The sequence below is a fragment of the Microtus pennsylvanicus genome, chromosome 18 (genome assembly GCF_037038515.1).
Source record: "Microtus pennsylvanicus isolate mMicPen1 chromosome 18, mMicPen1.hap1, whole genome shotgun sequence".
NCBI classification, from domain to species: Eukaryota; Metazoa; Chordata; class Mammalia; order Rodentia; family Cricetidae; genus Microtus; species Microtus pennsylvanicus.
The window spans coordinates 42,583,406-42,602,500 of NC_134596.1; the positions used below are offsets into that span (position 1 = coordinate 42,583,406).

Sequence of the window (19,095 nt, forward strand, 5' to 3'; positions counted from 1 at the left end):
GAGAGCCGATCCTAAACGCAGTTATTTGGGTACAATGTGCCCTTCAGAGAGGGCATGGTGACAGCATGGGCTAATTTGCAGAGCCGCCAGGGTAATAACTCAAGAGAGCAAGGCTGCCTTCTTGCCCTGAAGGTTTCATGGTGGTGAAAGCTGCATTATACAGGATACTGAGATCCCGGAACCAAGGAAAGAAGAGACACATTTACCAAAACGAGTCTGACACTGAGTGCATCTCTGGCAGGTCTGTTATTAGGCGCTTGCTCTACCCTGTCCTCAAGAAACGATTTGTTTCCTTATAAGGATCCTCTTCAGCTCCCTGGATACCAAGCACTGTCTTCTTCAAGAACAAAGCTAGGACAGAGAACTTGTCCTGCCCCCATCCCACTCCCTGGGTTTTAAGCAGTCGAGGAAGCCCCTATCACTGAGGTTTCTAAGAAACGAATCCTGCTACAGGAATCCAAGCTGAAGAGGAAAGTGTGCAGAACAATGCAAGCTGCTCACGCCAACTGCCAGAATGAAGCAGTCTGCACTACGACAGCTTCTCAAATCCCACTGGCACTTCCCCACTACCAGACCTCAGATACAATGTGCACTCACTGATAGGTGCACCCTCATAGAAGCACCGGACATGCAAACTCACTCATCACAGAGGACTGAACTGGCTTTTAATGCAGTTCTACAAAACCCTCTCAGCAGCTTTCAGCAAGTCTCCATTACCAAGTAAACCCAAACTATTTAGAGGCACCCCAACTTCACATGTCAGTGTCTTTCCCCCCGTTTTAAAAGTTTATAGTCTGGGGCTGGAGACTTGGCTCAGTAGTTCAGAGCACTTGCTATCCTTGCAGAGAACTCAGGTTCCATTTCCAGGACCCACATGGCAGCTCAGGGATGCCTTCTTCTGGCCTCCAGGGGCACCAGGAACATACATGATGCTTATACATATATACATGCAGGCAAAACACTAATACAGGAAAAAAAATGTAATTCTACAATCTACCCCCCCCCCAAAGACATCCTTTTACTTGGGAGACCCTTCCCATTTTTTCATGGTAAGCTCATACGTGTTCTTCAAAAATTGTGTGGTTCTCTCCCTCCCAGATGCTAACTTGGAGACCCGCCTTGAGAGCTCTGGGGACCCTGACTTACCTATCAGTGCATCCACAGCCCTGCAATTCCATTTTATCTTCTCATCTCCACCGGATGCTGAAGACAAGAAACATATTCTACACTTTCTATTGTATCCTCCTGTGTTCCGGTGAGAGGCCTGATATGTGTTAGACACAATAAATGTTTTAATGAATAGTAAATACTGCCATCTCTAAACCTTTCTTTTAATAAAAAAGAAAATTCTGCTCTTTAAAATCTGTTATAAAACCGGATAGTCACCTTCCCCTTTTGACCAGATGTACTGCCAGGCCTCTGAGAGGATGCTATTTGGGTCGTGTGCTGGGTTCAAGAACCTGGTAGCTGCCTGCATCCCCCACGGATGAAGCAGCACCCACTGCCTGCCCACCACCGTGAACCACATTTAGGCTACAGTTATCAGTTCGGCTCAGCACACAGAGTGGCTCACTTCAGTTCAACTTTGTTAAAGAACAGAATGCAAGATCAGGACTAGATTTCCTTCTTAATGAACTGAAAAATAAGGCCGGTTAAAACTAAGATTTCCCAGAGGACTGAAAAGATGATGAAGACAGCAAAATAACTTGTACATTTCAGATTGTGGGTGTGCACTTTTAGCAACATAAACTGAAAATCAGTCTGTTCCCAGTCAGCGTTTAGGTAACTACACACTCTGCCACCAGGCTGTCAAGCAATGGACACATCAGACATTCAGGTTGAGTACTGCTTCAAAACGGCTTCTCGAATTTATTGAACTCGTGGGTAACCTGGTTGAGTGCTGTATAAAATGGAGAGAAAACATCACCACGCGATGCTTGCTTAGTTTCTGCAGGCAGCTCCAAACTCAGGTGGGGAGCTGGGTGCAGGGACCAGAGACTCGTACTCTTCCTTGAGAGGAGAACCCCAGATTGCACCAGAGCTCCAATTCAAACTCGTTTTATTAGAAATCCCTCCATAATCAGATTTAAAGAATACTGGATTGTTGCCTTGTACTTTTCCATTCCCATTTGGAAAAATGGCCAGAGGCGATGACAAAAATAACCACTTAAAACAAGGGACTCTTCTCCAGAAGCTTCTTGTCAAGCCTCAGTCCAGGCATTCCACTCTTTTCCACTTAAAAAAAAAAAAAAGGTCTAGCGTGTGCCAGCCTTTACTCAGGCTGACGTGCAAAGCCTCGGCCCTCCAGCCTTCGCCATGAGGCCAAGACTCATCTCCCAAGCTGCTGGTCCTAATCAAGCCCATGCTTGGTTGCTAAAGCAGCTGTTTAATGCCAAGGTCAGTCCCAACCCTAACTTCCAATAGTAGGCAGCTGCTTACATCTCTGTGACACAAGCCAGGCCTCAGTGGAAGGGTTGGGTCAGACACCCCTCATCGGCTGAGAGTGAATCACATGGGCAGTCATGTCTGTGCTCCCTTCCCCGCAACTCTGTGCAAAAATTGCCCACACAACCTAGATGGCTCTCACCTCCTGCCCAGCCATAATGGAAGGTGCTTGAAAGCCATTATCAGAATAAAGGCACAAAAGCCAACGTTTTCATCACTGTCTAGACCTATAACCGGTCAGTCCCCCATCTCTTCCTGGGGAGCCTGTACTGCTCGGGGAACGGGAGGACCTGAAAACACAGAGGAGCAACATCTCCTAATGTGTGCCTTAGGTCTCCACGCCTTCCTGGGATGGGCACTGCCACTTCTCCCTTTACTCTGTCTCACTGTACTGTCCACTCTCTAGGTACTGACTGGAAAGGTATTTGGGAGAAAGAAACCGTGAACACAAGAGTAGACTGTGTACCCTGTGTTAACACGGCAGCTCTGCCAGTGGCTGCCATGCTGACTCTTAGTGAGGTTCGGTATTTGTGCTCTGTCCTAACCACTGAATGTGAGCAAAGTTCTGGAGAGCTTCTGTGGTCTGCCTGCAGCTGAGTGTCACTTGCTATATGACAGAAATAAGGGATTACAGGAGATTTTAGTTTTAGCTTTTTGTTTGACCAAGATTTAAAAGTTTTACAGAAAACAGATTTGCGGGGTCAGGGAACAGAAGTGTGTCGGCACGGAGAGGAAAGTGAGAAGTGGTGAAGACATCCAGTAGAATTCATAAAATAAAAACACTGCCACACAAGCTCACAGAATACAGAGGACCAGAAGAGGAACATGTGAGTGGGGCCCAGCAGGTAATTCTCAAATGAATTCTTCTAGGCAGGTCAGAAATTGTGCTTTATAAACTCATTACAATGTAACAGCTTTTAAAATATCTTTTGCCTCCTGCTTCTAGGTGACTCCCTTTTGGTTAGAAAAAAAAACACCCTAGAAATAGTCCACGTGTCACGTGATGGCAGTGCAGCATTTTGATACAGATGAGGCAAGGAGCTAGGCAAACTTACACAGTAAGTGACAGTCTATACTTGCTGGTCTTCTCCCTTGACCACCCCAAGTCCTGCCAGGGACAGCATTTACTTCTTCTGGAAGAAACCAGTAATGGACACTTGTCTGTTGGCTTTGCCCAGAGCTGTGGTCCCTTTCTTGGGGCCCTTTCGCGGCTCCTCTTTGGTTTCCTTTTTCACAGCAGCGGCAGGGGGTCTGTGTACCGGTGCCACCTTCATCTTTCCCTCGTCTTCACTGTCCGTGCATGATTCAGTCTCGTAGACTTTTTCAGTCACTGGAATAACAAAAAAAAAAAAAAAAAACAGGGACATGGTGGCTTTGAGTTACCAAAGGGGAGGTTGCCCTGTGCATCAGGTCCCGAGTTTTTTCTTACTGGGAGAACACATTTATCCTGAGGTCACATGGCTGAGAATCCCCTACTCCTTCACAGCTAAGCCCCATGTCATCAGATTGCCCAATCCTGTTCCTTGTGTCCTTGTCTACACTGGCTATGTCTACATACGAGCTGTCTGTATCTCAAACATCTCTTCCTAACTCCATGCTCTGAGTCATCTTCTGTGTCCTACACACCTGCCCATTTCCAGTGCTCACTCTCCTAGCTCTTCATTTAGCCTGTCAGAGCTCTCACTCTTCCACCATGGGCCTCAGGAGGCAGAGACAGTTGAATCTCTAAATTCGAGGCCAGCCTGGTCTACAAAATGAGTTACAGGACAGCCAAGGATACACAGAGAAACCCTGTCTTGAAAAACAAAACAAGAAAAAAAGAAAAGAAAAGAAAGATATAGTTCAGATGAGAGAACTTGGCCTCTCTGGTAATCTAATTAGGAACACAGCATCTCAATCAAGCGTGATATGGCAAACACCTGAAATCTGTGCCCTTGGAGACTGGTAAGAGAACCCTGAGGAGACCATGCCTACAAAGGAAGAAAGGAAAAGAGAAAGACAAGAACAATGCCGAAAAACTTCAATTTTAGTAAGACTTTCACGTAATTTGCGTAGTTATAATATTAGAGAAATGTGTCAATCTTTTTGAGAAGACACTTGAGACATTCCCATGGAATGAATACCCTGTAGTCCAGCAAGCACAATCCCAGAACGCCCTTCACCCCACACACCCACCATGCTACATACATCCTATAACTCAATTCATGGACAATACTATGAACTGTTGTTTGTTTCTGTGTTAGGAAGCCTGAGGAGCTGTCTACAGAAAGGAAATGATCTCATGGTTGGCAATAAGCCCCTGATACGTCATAAGCTGTAGTCTCTACTCAAAGGCAGCATGTCTACAGCATCATACGTCAGGATCAACTACAGTCACAGCGGCAGGCCTGTCAGGAGAATGGGCCTGCGACCAACACAGCGACTCCAGGAGCTTCACTCAGCACTTGCTGAGGAAGAGCTGATTCTTCAGAGCCAATCAATCTTATAAAGAGAGAAATTTAACAAGAAAATGAAAATCAAAAGGGCAAGAAAGCCAGGCATTGGTAGCACACACCTTTAATTCCAATGCTCAGGAGGCAGAGGCAGGTGGATCTCTGTGTTTAAGGTCAGCCTAGTCTATAGAGCAGGTTCCAGGACAGCCAGGGTAACACGGGAAAGAAAAGAAAGGGGAGGGACCTTCTCTAGGAGATCTAGCTTCGTGACAGGTACCATAAGAAAGGAGAAGAAATTATTCATGCTCCAACCAACCAGAACTTTACAAATCCATGATTGCCTCTAGGCAGGAGAGCACAGTATTGGAGTCTGAGCATCTCAACAGGGTTCAAGTGCTGAATCCCAAAAGCCCCACCTCAGACCACCCATCTATGGAAGAGCCTGACCTGGAGTAAAGAGGATGCCCAGGAAGTAGGGACCCCGTCAAGTCATACTCTTCTATGGATGAATGGCACGGGACACCAGAGACTTGACAAGACTTGACACTCCCAGGTCCAATTACCCGTGGGCAGCCTCCTGCCCACTACTGAGCTGCTAACAGAATCAGTCCGACATGACTCAGAGGCAGCCTCCTGCCCACTGCTGAGCTGCTAACAGAACCAGTCTGACACGACTCAGAGGCAGCCTCCTGCCCACTGCTGAGCTGCTAACAGAACCAGTCTGACACGACTCAGAGGCAGCCTCCTGCCCACTACTGAGCTGCTAACAGAACCAGTCTGACACGACTCAGAGGCAGCCTCCTGCCCACTGCTGAGCTGCTAACAGAACCAGTCTGACACGACTCAGAGGCAGCCTCCTGCCCACTACTGAGCTGCTAACAGAACCAGTCTGACACGACTCAGAGGCAGCCTCCTGCCCACTGCTGAGCTGCTAACAGAACCAGTCTGACACGACTCAGAGGCAGCCTCCTGCCCACTACTGAGCTGCTAACAGAACCAGTCTGACACGACTCAGAGGCAGCCTCCTGCCCACTACTGAGCTGCTAACAGAACCAGTCTGACACGACTCAGAGGCCACTCTCAGCTTCATTTCGTGGTGCAGGTGCTGACTTCACTACAGCGCTCTGTGTTCTCTGCTCCTCAGTGAAGGCCTCAGAGAAGGAGCGACAGGCAGCATTGCATGGCCTAAGCCCATGTGCGCTCACACTGCAGACAGCTGCTCTGCAGGGAGTTACAGTGCCTCACTAAAATAAGAACTCAAGCCTGATGCCAAACATTTGCCTTACCTATGCAGCCCTCTTCATCCACAAAGGTTTTAGATTTCAGTACACGCTTTCGTTTTCTTTTGTTTTCTCCACTTGAACTCTAAAAGATCAGACAGTAACAATATCAAGTCGACCTGTGAAGCTATAGAGAAAAATAACAGAAGACTCTAAATCTACAAAAAACCACCCCTATCATGCCATTATGATCAAACGGAGAACAAGGAACTCTACACTTCACAGGCACATAATGCTTACTGTAAGCACAGGCCTGGCATCTTCCCGATTACAGAAAGAGAAGCAGTGTGCTTGGGAAAGATTCGAGTTCTTGGTGAAAAAGACATACAGATTAAGGACCTTAGTGGAAGAGAGGGACAAGGAAAGCATACTACCGCAATATGCTGTGTCAGGACTTTCCAGGAAAGCAGTAGATACTTCCATGTTCAGCCTTGGTGTTTGAATGTCATACCCAACTAGTTTAGCCAGAAGCACATATTACTACTATCAGTTCCCTTTAATCTACATTTTCATCCTGTTTCTTTGGCTATGATATAACAGTATGAGATTTACATTAAGTCTTAGCAGAATGAATTAAAGAAAACTAGTGGTTACGAAGGAGGCTTATCAGCATTCATCTCCTCAACATTTCACCACCCACTATTATCAACTAATAGAAACAGATAAGCCACAGCATTCAAAACAGAGCATTCAAAACTGCATGTCACTGTTTGCTGTGGTTTTCTCATCTAGTCCTTTCCCTAAGAACAAATTTGAGTTTTGTGTTTCCTTTTATCTTTCATAATTTGCCCTGATGGAGGCTGGGCCGCAAGCAGTCCTGATGGTGATGATCACAAAAAAACAAACAGCTGCCCAGAGCCACACCCCTCACACACAACCTTCCTAAGGCTATCCCCCACAGCAATGTCTGCCCTCAGGCAAGAAGAAAAGTGTGTCCATCTGGTCAACCTGAAGAGAAGCAAGATGAGACACAAGCCAGCTATCGGCCACTGGAGAAGACAGAGAAGGGCACACAAGATTCAACACAGTGACTGTAGAGTCCTGAGAGAAGACACAAGGAAGGGAGAACTGGGCTGGGTTTACCTTGACGGGAGGAGACTCAGGTTTTGGCACAGACTCAGGAGGTGGAGATGCAGGAGGAGGTGGAGATGGTGAATTTGCTTCATACATTTCAGGAGAGTCTGGGAAGACTGGAAAATGGAACAAGCTTAATGAAGAAAACTAAAAGCTCTAACTAGCACAATGCCTTCTCCACTGCATCTGCCTTGAAACTTCTGCTTATCAAAGCGTATTTTGCAAGTAGTAATTCACGATGATCAAGGAATACAGTCAGAGACTTAAAATACACATTAATTATTTTACATAACTACAATCAAGAATTTCTGAAGTTGGCAATACCCTAGAGATTCTCTTAGCCAAGTGTTCTGTCGTACACCAGACCAGAACATGAAGTTGGTTGACATATAATGACCACGTACCACATATCAGGAGTCTCACTTTATTCTCACCACAACCCAAGAGACAGATCTTACTCCCATAACACAGAGTAAACAGGTTCCGAGACTCCACTTGGCAAAGGTTCACGACTCATAAAAACAGGTCTCAAACCCAAGCCAGTGTGATTCCATAGCCTTTGTAACCCAACCATCCGCTCTCTTCCTAGTATGACCAAGTCAGTAGAGACAGCCTGTTCTCCTCAGTGCTCCACAGCGTCTTTGGTGCTAGTGTCTGAGGATGACTGACAGGACTGCTGGACCCAGACCGTCCAGCTGGAAGTAAGTGCATGGTTTGGGGAAGAATCACCTTTGAAAGCTAATCTCCATGAAAGATCTAACAGCCAACCCTGACTGTAAGAGACTATTTCTAGTGACTTCCCCACTGATAGGCCTTATAAGTCTTGCTTTGCCACACAGAGAACGGGCAGGAAAAAAAGTCAGGAGAGAAAGAATGTTGTGGAAATGGTATCTGACAATGGAGTACCACTCAGGGATCCCAGTTTCTCAGTAAAGAATCAGGTCTGAGAGAAGAGAAGGCCATCAGAAAGGAAGGGAGGGACCTCAGCAGACTACTGTTTTGTTTATTTGTCTAGTCATCTGTTTTGTAACTTTATCTTCCTCCAAGCTGAGGTCTGAACCCAGGGTCTTGTATTTACTAGTGAGCACACCGAGATAATCTCCCCAACTCCCGACCTACTGCTTAATCATCACCAAGACACTGCTGGCCATGGGCCTGGGTAGCTGCTTAGCCTCACCTGCTCCCTGAACCTCCTGGCTACATTCAAATTCTCTGCACAAATCTTGGATCTGAATTTCTCCCAACTGATTAGGTCAGTGTTAAAAATTATGACAGTGGAGGGTTCATGGCCAAATGACCTAAAGAGGTGGAGCAGAGTAAGAGCCAGGATAAAGCAATAAATTAGACACCTCAAGTATGAAATGGGCCCTAACTTCAGAGAAACAAGAGACAGACAAAGGAAAGCAGAGCAGCTTCAGTCTAGCTATGAATTCAGCTCGCGACGGGAATCTAAGCAAGAGCACACTACAGAACCAGGACCTCACTAGAATGCTGGGCTGTTGTGGGCCCTCTCGGACCCCTCCCAGCACTGCACGCAAGTGTTTACCTGTGTCTGCCCTCAGATTCAGTCCAACGAGCAGGGGCGCTACAGTTGTCCTGCACTGGGCACAGAGCAACAGTAACTCTCATGTCTTAAATCAAGGAGAGTAAGTACTTCCTGGATAAAATCTGGGGTGAGGAACATCCAGATCAAGGGAAGGCCACAGACAGTTCCCACTTCCTACTTTCCAGTTGCCCACCTCCGAGAATCATACGGTAATAAAATGTCATAATCCCCCTGGCAGAGAAGAGAGCAGAGGAATAAAGAGATTTCAACACGGCCTGGGAGATGGAAGGCAGCTGGGAGGAGCTGACGAGAGCCAGTTCAGTGATTCAGATGGCAGGGATTATCATCATAAGCTTTGTTTTATCGGACTTTAAAAACTGTCTTGTGTTTAAACTTAGATATTTTAAGAAGGATAAGCAACCAACATTTTCTACTTTATAAACATCAATCACTCATTTTCATAATAACCCCACAAATCATTATTTGTCTCATACAACTGAAGTTCAAAGAAATTAAAAAAAAAACCTTGCCCATACTCAGTTTTTACCATTAATCCAAGCATTCTAACTCGGGACATTTTTACTGACGTAAATATGACAGATGCTTTGTGCATTAGTGTGCTCAATGACGAGAAACATTCAAGAGATGAAGCATCACCTCAAGAAAGCAGTTTTTACTCAGTCAGAATTAAGAACTGTGGGAAAACCTGTGTCAGTGAACCAGCAATGTAACCACTTGTTGGTCAAGAGTCCTCTGGCAGAGACCAGTGATTCCAATTCCTGGAAAGCAATCACTGTTTCCTAGGACTCAATATATATATTTTTTAATACCTATCTTACAAAAAAAAAAAAAGCGGTGTGCGTGCGTGTTCCATAAGCTTGAAATCCACCACAAACCTGCAAGGACTGAAAAAGTTAGCAAATACTTAACACAGCTATAAGCTATTTCTTCCTAATAACACAGATATTAATGTTATTTCTTTCTGGGCCTGCCATGTTTGTTTTGTTTTAAATATGTAGAACTACTAAAGGTGCTTAAGACACTTCCAGGGGGAAGGGGGGAAGGAATTTGCTGAGAAGGTACATCTAAGAATCTCTGTTACACACTGAACATCCAGTGAGGTCGGGGGAGGGACACAATGCAAAAAGCTACTGTGTGTCAAGCGCTGTCTCGGCATTTCTGGTGTGTTGTCTTAATATCCACAAAGAGCACCAAGCAATGATGGCTCATGTCTTTAATCCCAGCACTCAGGAGGCAGAGGCAGGCCGATCTCTGTGCGTTTAAGGCCAGCCTGGTCTACAAGAGCTAGTTCCAGGACAGCAGGCCAGGCACCAAGGCTACACAGAAAAACCCTGTCTTGAAAAAAATAAAAATCCACAAAAAGCCAGCTTGTAGCAACACTGCAGTTCTGGAAGAACAAAGAAGGACCCGAAGTTACGGCACCTGCAGCGCAGAAGACACATTACACCTCAGTCCTTGGAAAACTGCCTCTGATGGTTCCAAGTTTAGCCGAGCTCTTTCAACATACTTCCCTGGAGAGCACAATGTAGCCTCCAAACCTTTCTCTTTAGCTTCTTTCTACATACTTTACATGGTTTGGGGTAAGATTTAAATAAGACTTAGATACTGGGTTGGAGAGAATGCAGATGCTAAGAGTACTGGCTGCTCTTCAGGATCCTGCTTCAGTTCCCAGCATCTACGTGGCAGGCAGCTCACCACCTTGTGTAACTCCAGTCCCAGGGAATCAACTGCCCTCTTTTGAACACTGTATGCATATGGTACACACAAACATGTAAGCAAAACACCCATACACATACTTTGAAAAATATTAAAAGTACTTAATATTTGTTTTGAAGCACAGGACATTAATTTTCCTGTAGAGATTCCTGTGCTTACTCTGCTTGCTTATCTTACAACCCCGTCCACATCCTGACCCTGAAAGAACCACAGTGACACTATACATGCAGGGTCTTGCAATTTTACCAGTTTTATTTATTGGTATGTCTAGAATATGTACTTGAAGGCAGCCAAAGAAACACTAGCCTTAGAGAGAAAGGAAAGGGCTTAGATAGTGTGTGTGAAAGTCGTACTTTCGTTTTCTGTATTTCTGTTTTCTTTTCTTTTTTTGGATTTATTTATTATGTATACAATGTTTTGCCTGTATGTGTCCTTGCAGGCCAGAAGAGGGTACCAGAACTCATTACAGATGGTTGTGAGTCACCATGTGGTTGCTGGGAATTGAACTCAGGACCTCTGGAAGAGCAGTCAATGCTCTTAACCTCTGAGACATCTCTCCAGTCTCTGTTTTAGGTATTTTCACAAGTTACCAAATGATCACTATTCTGATAAAAATCTGTAGCAGACTTCAAAGAGAATTATTCTCTCATTGTTAGGACTACTGCTCTCATTGTAGTCCACAGTAAGTGAATTTTTCAGATCTTTGAGCATGAACCAAGAAATGATCCCCTACCAAAATTAACAGCAATGCCTACCTTCATCTTCGCTGCTATCAGACTGAGGAAGCTTGATTCTTCTCCTCCTCTTTTTCTTCAGGTTTTCCGTTTCCTTGGCTTCCTCATCAGATAAGTCTACTCGCTTCCCCCTGCAACCATTACACAGAACAGAAAGTGTACACATGTTTGAGTATGCGTGTGTTCCTATGCAGCTTCTTTTAGAGCTTACAGCCATAAATCCAGAGGGTAGAAAACAACAAAATAGGTAAGGAAAGACTGATTGATTTTTATTTGTTTATTTGAGACAGTGTTTCTATGTAGTCCTGGCTGTCCTGGAACTCACTAGGTAGACCAAGCTGGCCTCTGGCTCAGAGATCCTCTTGCCTCTGCCTCCCAAGTGGTGTACCACTGTGCCCAGCAGAAAGATTGATCCTTCGGAGAAAATATACTGCTGGCTATTCACAACTATTTCACTTTATAGGGTAGTCAGAACAAAGCGTTTCACCAGTTCTCTCTAGGCCAGTTTAGAGTCCTGTCAATGCCTTTCCCCTCCTATTGGCCTTTCGGTAATTAAATGAGCAGCTGAACAGTCACATTGCAAAGATCAGGAAAGAAATGCTGTGCTCAAAAAGCCATGGCAGGCCAGACATAGTGGCACATGCCTATAATTTCTGCAGAGAGGTGGGAGGATTCTAAGACTGAGGGCAGCCTGGGCCACACAGTGAAACCTGCCTCAGAAGACAAACAGGTTTTGGCCAGCTGCACTAGCTATTATACAACATGATAAAATTTTAATGGACAAATAACATTGTGGGACACAACTGTTAAAAGCTAAGTAGATATTCAACAGGTAGGAAGGGAAGACAATATTGTAAATTGAAAGAACAACGTGAGCAAAGGCATAGATAAGACCGTAAATTCGTTCTAGTGATGTCATAAAAACCTAGACTTTCTCTTGACATTATTTAGCTTCTCTGTCTGCTTTCTCAATTATGGCATTCATCAATAAATAATTTAGGGGCCTATTGTGTGTTAGAGACAAATACATGTAAACCATAATCTTTCTGTCATTGAGTGCCTATGTCTTATTTAATTTTGAACATCAACTTTTTTTTTCTACTTTAGTTAGGAAAATAAAGCAACCTAAAGCAAGCCAAAGGGAATAATATTAGAGTAGAAAACAATGCAGTAGAAAATAAAGAAAACTAACAAAGCCTAAAGTTGTTAGGTTAAGGAGAAAAGATTAATAAGCCTTTTACAATAGAGGGAAAACATGTATTTCCAAGTGGATTAAAGAGAATAAAGGACTCTGTAGTCATAACTGCAGAGTCTACAAATACTCTAAGAACAAGGCTAGATTATGAACGCTTCAACAAGCTCAGGAACTTAGAGGAAATAAAGTCCTTTAAAAGCACAAACTGGTCCAAAAAGAACTAGAAAATTTGACTAACACTATATACATCTCTCACACGTGTACACACACACACCACACACAGAGAAAATACAGGCCCAGATTCACTAATAGATTTTATTATATACTTAAATGTATTAGAACTATATCCACACATAGGGCCAGAGATGGCTCTGCAGACCAAGGTGCTGCTGCCAAGCCTAATGAAGCAAGTCCATTCCAGGGCAGCAGAAAACTGACTATCACAAGTTATGTCCGCTGTGTCATGATATGTACATAAACACATAACACACACACACTAAATATTAAAGAAAAAATATGATTCACAAACTTCTTTTATGAGGTTAACACAAGTTGGATACTAAAACTAGCCAATTACCAGGAAAGAAAACAGCTGAGCTGTAGTCCTCAAAACTATAGAAACAAAGTCCTCCTAGGGCAATGTTCACTAATCTAGCAGTGTGTAAAAACAATAAATACAACCAGAATGCAAGGCTGGTTTAACATTTTCATGTCAATCAGTATAACCGACCACATTAGCAGAAAAACTGCATGAGCCACCTCAATAAAAGCAGAAAAAGCATGCTAAAATTTAAAAGCAATGAGTAAACGCCTCTCAGAAAACTTGGGATAGAAAAAACCCTTCTTAACCTAGTAAAGGACACCTACTAAAAACCTACACTTAATCTAGTAAAGGACACCTACTAAAAACCTTCTTAACCTAGTAAAGGACACCTACTAAAAACCTTCTTAACCTAGTAAAGGACACCTAGTAAAAACCTACACTTAACCTAGTAAAGGACACCTACTAAAAACCTTCTTAACCTAGTAAAGGACACCTACTAAAAACCTTCTTCTTCTTTTTTTTTTTTTTTTTGGTTTTTCGAGACAGGGTTTCTCTGTGGCTTTGGAACCTGTCCTGGAACTAGCTCTGTAGACCAGGCTGGTCTCGAACTCACAGAGATCCGCCTGCCTCTGCCTCCCGAGTGCTAGGATTAAAGGCGTGCGCCACCATCGCCCGGCTTAAAAACCTTCTTAACCTAGTAAAGGACACCTACTAAACACCTTCTTAACCTAGTAAAGAACACCTACTAAACACCTTCTTAACCTAGTAAAGGACACCTACTAAACACCTTCTTAACCTAGTAAAGGACACCTACTAAAAACCTTCTTAACCTAGTAAAGGACACCTACTAAAAACCTTCTTAACCTAGTAAAGGACACCTACTAAAAACCTTCTTAACCTAGTAAAGGACACCTACTAAAAACCTTCTTAACCTAGTAAAGTCACCTACTAAAAACCTTCTTAACCTAGTAAAGGACACCTACTAAAAACCTTCTTAACCTAGTAAAGGACACCTACTAAAAACCTACACTTAACCTAGTAAAGTCACCTACTAAAAACCTAGACTTAACTGGCTATTTAGTGGAGGGATGCTGAGTACATGCCTGGTAACAGCCTCCCACACTGAGTGCTGGGATCATGGCTGGGACATTTTAATCCACATATATCATGTGTTCCCGGGGGGCAAGGCCTACTGGGCAGAGCTTTACCCCTCTGAAATGTCACCATTTTGTTGCTCCAACTTTACCACAAAAGTTGGTTCTTTGTGGGCCTATCAGTGCTGACAGTGTCCTTTAGAATTTCTTTCAACAGACTAATTTCTACCAGCTATGAGGTAGTGTCTCAAACTCCTGGATCCATTTTTAACAGCTTGTGTGCTTTTTATTTTCTTTTCTAATTACATTTTACCACTTGAAAAATAAACTCATTGATATAAAAAGAAAACAAAGAACTTCTTCTCTTAAACTGGACTGGAAACAGTAACTTCTCACTGTGAAACACACACACAGGCACACTTTCATGGTGTCTACACACTCTGAAGTCTGGGGGCAAAGACGATCACAGTTTACATCAGTGGTCAGCCCGGCTTCACCAGGTGAGCCTGGGGCTTCTCTCTCATTCTCACAGCCTTAGGTAGGATTTAGTACTCAGCTGAAACTGCCTGCCGTAGAAATCCCAAACAGACCTTCTCACCTCCACAAGACACTCCCCTTCCCAAGTGACAAAATTCTCCTACCATTTCTTTTCCTTCTGCTGCGTCTTCACAGGTTCTGCCTTCCTGCTGGATTTCTTCAGAGCTGTGGGAGCTGCCAGCTTTGTTTCAGTGACAGACACCGGAGGCTGCTCCACTGTTTTTTCTTCTTTCACTTCTTGCTCTGGATCCAAACTGACTTTAAATTTATCTACAAATAAAGTACAGCAGACCACATATAACCACCGTGCACTGTTAACCATCACTCCAGAGCTAGGTAATGCTAGGAGGAAGGGTAAAAACAGTCCCTGTCCTAAAAAAGAGCAGTTATCAAGAAAACACCTATGATCTTCATTTCTGATTCACACTAACCTCTCACTACACCACTGCCTTAGCGACAGCAAACACAAGGTTTCAAAATACCAAATTTTGGGTTTATTGTGTTTCTGTTGGGTGTGTGCTCGCCATGATACAGCTGTGAAGGTTAGAGGAGAACGCTCTCTGTTTCTCCTTCTACCATGCAGATCCCAGGGATCAAACTCAGTCCTCAGGCTTGACAGCCCCTAAATTCAACTTTCATGAAGTTATCCTCTTATTTTCAAATAAGGAAAACAAGAGCCGCAGGTAGTCACGATGATGTTCAAGAATACAGCTTAAAAATGGGCTGACAGCTAAATTTGAAGCAATGTCTTTTCTATTTAACCTTTTAAAAAAATTATTTATTTTGCTTGTATTGGTGGGGTTTTTTTGTTGTTGTTGTTGTTTTGTCTGCATGTATGTCTGTGTACCACAAGCATATCTGGTGTGTGTGGAGCCAGAAGAGGCATTGGACCCGTGGGACTGCAGTTAAAGATGATTGTGAGCTACCTACCACATGAGTGCTGGGATTGAACCTAGGTCTTTAGAAGAGCAGCCATCTCTCCAAGCCCCGTAGTTTAACGCCTGGATAGTCCTATCTCACTACTACCTTCAATGATAGAACTTAATTCAAATCCTGCTTCCCTCTGGGCAAGCCTAAAAGCCATTTTTCTCTTTAAGAACTGGGATAATATTTATAAGACTACTATCAGGCAAAAACATTAAGTGAGTTACCCAAGGTATCACTGAGAGAAAAAGTAAGGGCCTCAGTTAGTTCAACTCCTGACCTGGGTCCCTACATTAAGCTGAGATACCACAGCACACACAAGTGGCCATGCAGAACAGAAACACATCAGCCACCCGAGAAATACAGAAATGCATAATCTAGCCTATGTACCCAGTGATAGCTATTTATAGGCAAAGTCAGAACACACAGTTAGAAAGCCATACACAGTGGAGGTTCTTCAGAAAGCCGTTTGCGTTACCTGGTCTGTAACCACCTGTCTTAGTCTTGACAGTCTTAGTCAGTACAGGTTAGGACAACAGTTTTTCAAAGCATGTATGTTCTCTGAGAATGCAGACGGATCAAAACACAAAATGCAATCTATTCATATTTTTGAATGTTTATGTGGGAAACCTAACGGGTGGGCTTCACTAGTGCAATAGTGGTAACCATGGGTGGTAACCATGGTTTCAATTTTAAATTCTCTCTTTTTTGTTGTTGTTGTTGTTGTTTTTCAAGACGGGGTTTCTCTGTAGCTTTGGAGCCTGTCCTGGAATTTTCTCTGTAGACGAGGCTGGTCCAAACTCACAGAGATCCGCCTGCCTCTGCCTCCTGAGTGCTGGGATTAAAGGTGTGTACCCCCATTGCCGGGCTAAATTCTGTTGTTCTCATCTGTGCTTTTTAAACTTTCCCACTAAAATATCCCAAATTGACTAGGAAAGTGAACATTTTGCAAGTAACAGAATTTTATGCTTTTTAAGGCTAAGCAACCTTTCATTGTCTGCATCTATCTACAGACAAAGGTTTTTGTCTTCTTTTTCCATTCTATTACTAGTGTGCAATAGAGCTAAGCACATAGTAGGTATACAATCAACAATTTCAAAATTTGGCCGTTTTTACTGTTAACAGCTGTTTGTGTATTTTACGAATTTTTAAATGATAAACGAAAGAGTCTTCATTGGGTACTAGAGTGGCTCAGCGGTTCTATCTGCTCTTTCCACACCAGGCAACTCACAATGGCCTGGAACACCTCCTTCTGGATTCCATGGGAAACTAACGCCACAAGTTACACAGATACAACAAGATAACACAAATACAAGTTATCCAAAAAAGTTTTAATTAATTAAAATTCCTCACTGGATCTTATAAACACACAAAATACACAAAAACAAGAAAATCATTAAATTGTCAAGAAATAGTAACAGACCGAGTACAGCGTCCCAGTCCCAGCCATGTAGGCGAATGACATCATGATGTGTTCATAGAAATAGGGGCCCCCATGCACTGCTCCAGCACCAGTCGGAGCCATGCAGGGGAATGACATCATGATGTGTTCATAGAAACAGGGCCTCCCGTGCGTTGCTCCAGCACCAGTCCCAGCCATGCAGGCAAATGACATCATGATGTTTCACAGAAACAGGGGCCCCCGTGCATTGCTCCAGCAGCACCACCAAAGCATGTTTCTGGATAACTTCCAGGTACCACATTTTTCTACTTTCACAATACAAAAACATCCTTTTCTGAGAACCTCCACAGCAAATAAAACACCATCACTCCAATCCCCCACGGCGTATCAATCTGACCGTCTTGGGAAAGCAGAATTCAGACTACTGTCCTTGGATAGACATGTGACAAAAGGTCACAGGTCTCTGTAAACCTGATGTTCCAAGAGAGAGTGCAGTAAGCACCCTGTGGTTCCTACATTCTATGTGGTATTCTGCCGCATACCCCCAAGGGATGTGTACTTGATATAAGTAGTATAAAAATATATAACTGTTGGCTCTTTCCATTAAGAAAGAATTCTTACTTAAATAAAGGCCTTTCCTTCCAAAAAAAAAAAAAGAAGAAGATGCATTTAAATGGCCTGGCCATTACTGCCCATTGCTGCCCATCACTGCCTATTTTCACATTGACATTTAATTCAGTGCCGTGAGTAATCTTTAAAAAATAACCTGAGAGGCAAAATATTTGTTTTTGTGGTCCCTGGAGACATCTGTAGTTAGGGTCACACCAAGCAAACTGGCGCCAGCGTCCGTGATATTAAGTGCGACTCTCTCACTTTATCACCATCTTCAAAAGCTTCACTACCTAAGTATTTTATTTTCTTCCCAAGGCCAGAAGTGAAAGCAGAAATAGCCTTCAGGAGCTCAAGTAAACCCAAAAGTTCCCTTCCTTTCCTCAATACATTGGTCAGCACACTATGAATATGCTAGGGAATGGGAATGCCTGATGGGCAAAACCCAGACCACTGGCCTTGACCGCAGGCACACGCTACTACAGTAACTTTCTTCCGAGAGTTCAAAGAAATTAAGAACATACTTACTCAGAGCTGCTTTTCCAAAAAAGTTGCTCATCATATTTCCTTTTCCTGGTGCTTTGCCCCCAGCTGAAGATGTCTAAAAGCATAAAAAAACAAACAAACACACATACAATTTCTAATTTTGCCTAACATTCAGGCTGTTCTTGAAGTACCATGGCCTCAACCGTCTCTAACAGTATAGCATAGTAAAAGTCAGGCATGGTGGGACAAGACTGTAATTCCAGAATAACAGAGGTAGAACTTGGAGGACCATCCTCAGCTATACTGCAAGATCAAAGCCAGAATGGGCCAGGTGTAGCAGGAAAGACAAAGCATTCCAACTTGACAGTACAGACTCTAAAACATCATGGCAAAATGTGCAGATGTTAACTAAGAACCTAGAGCAAAGCCAGGGCGGTGGTGGCGCACGCCTTTAATCCCAGCACTCGGGAGGCAGAGGCAGGCAGATCTCCGTGAGTTCGAACCAGCCTGATCTACAGAGCTAGTTCCAGGACAGGCTCCAAAGCCACAGAGAAACCCTGTCTTGAAAAACCAAACAAAAAGAACCTAGAGCAGAATTCCAGACCAGCTGACAAAGCCTGCTTTCTGTTCTCACAAATTACTTATGAGTACATCTGAGCTTTTCTTGAGCATATTTTGAAGCTACCTGTCCTAAGAGAATTCAATCAGAAGTGGTATGCATGGCAAACAACGGGAGAGAAGGTAAAGTATTTTTAATTCTCAGGGGGATCTGAACCCTGGGCCTCCATTTCATAACAGTATGGCTGCAGACAAATTACTTTACACATAAACAGCAAGATTCAAACAGAACTGATACGAAGCTTTACACAGAGGTCAGACTCAGTGCACAGAAGGACTCAATGTGTGCTTGTTTCTGCCTTCCCTCCCTCCTTTCTCTTTGTGAGATGGTGTCTCTATGTAGCCTCCTTTTCCCGAATGCTGGGATTACAGGCACAGACCACCAAACCAAGAGAGCTTTTTTTCCTTACTGCCCTTATATTGTCAGACAACTGGACA

At 43.7% G+C, this 19,095-nt stretch overlaps 1 protein-coding gene across 2 annotated transcripts in view; it reads right to left on the reverse strand.

Annotated features, from left to right (window-relative positions):
- Positions 1-3,318: 3,318 nt before the first annotated feature.
- Pold3 (DNA polymerase delta 3, accessory subunit) overlaps positions 3,319-19,095 on the reverse strand; it is a 38,732-nt gene continuing 22,955 nt past the window's right edge. For both annotated transcript variants that reach the window (XM_075952675.1, XM_075952676.1), the window contains exons 7-12: positions 18,082-18,154; positions 14,723-14,888; positions 11,270-11,379; positions 7,241-7,347; positions 6,164-6,242; positions 3,319-3,775 (exon numbers count right to left, since the gene is read on the reverse strand). In XM_075952675.1, coding sequence (XP_075808790.1) covers positions 3,570-3,775; positions 6,164-6,242; positions 7,241-7,347; positions 11,270-11,379; positions 14,723-14,888; positions 18,082-18,154 — 741 coding nt within the window. In that variant the 3' untranslated portion in view covers positions 3,319-3,569. The remainder of the gene's footprint in view (positions 3,776-6,163; positions 6,243-7,240; positions 7,348-11,269; positions 11,380-14,722; positions 14,889-18,081; positions 18,155-19,095) is intronic.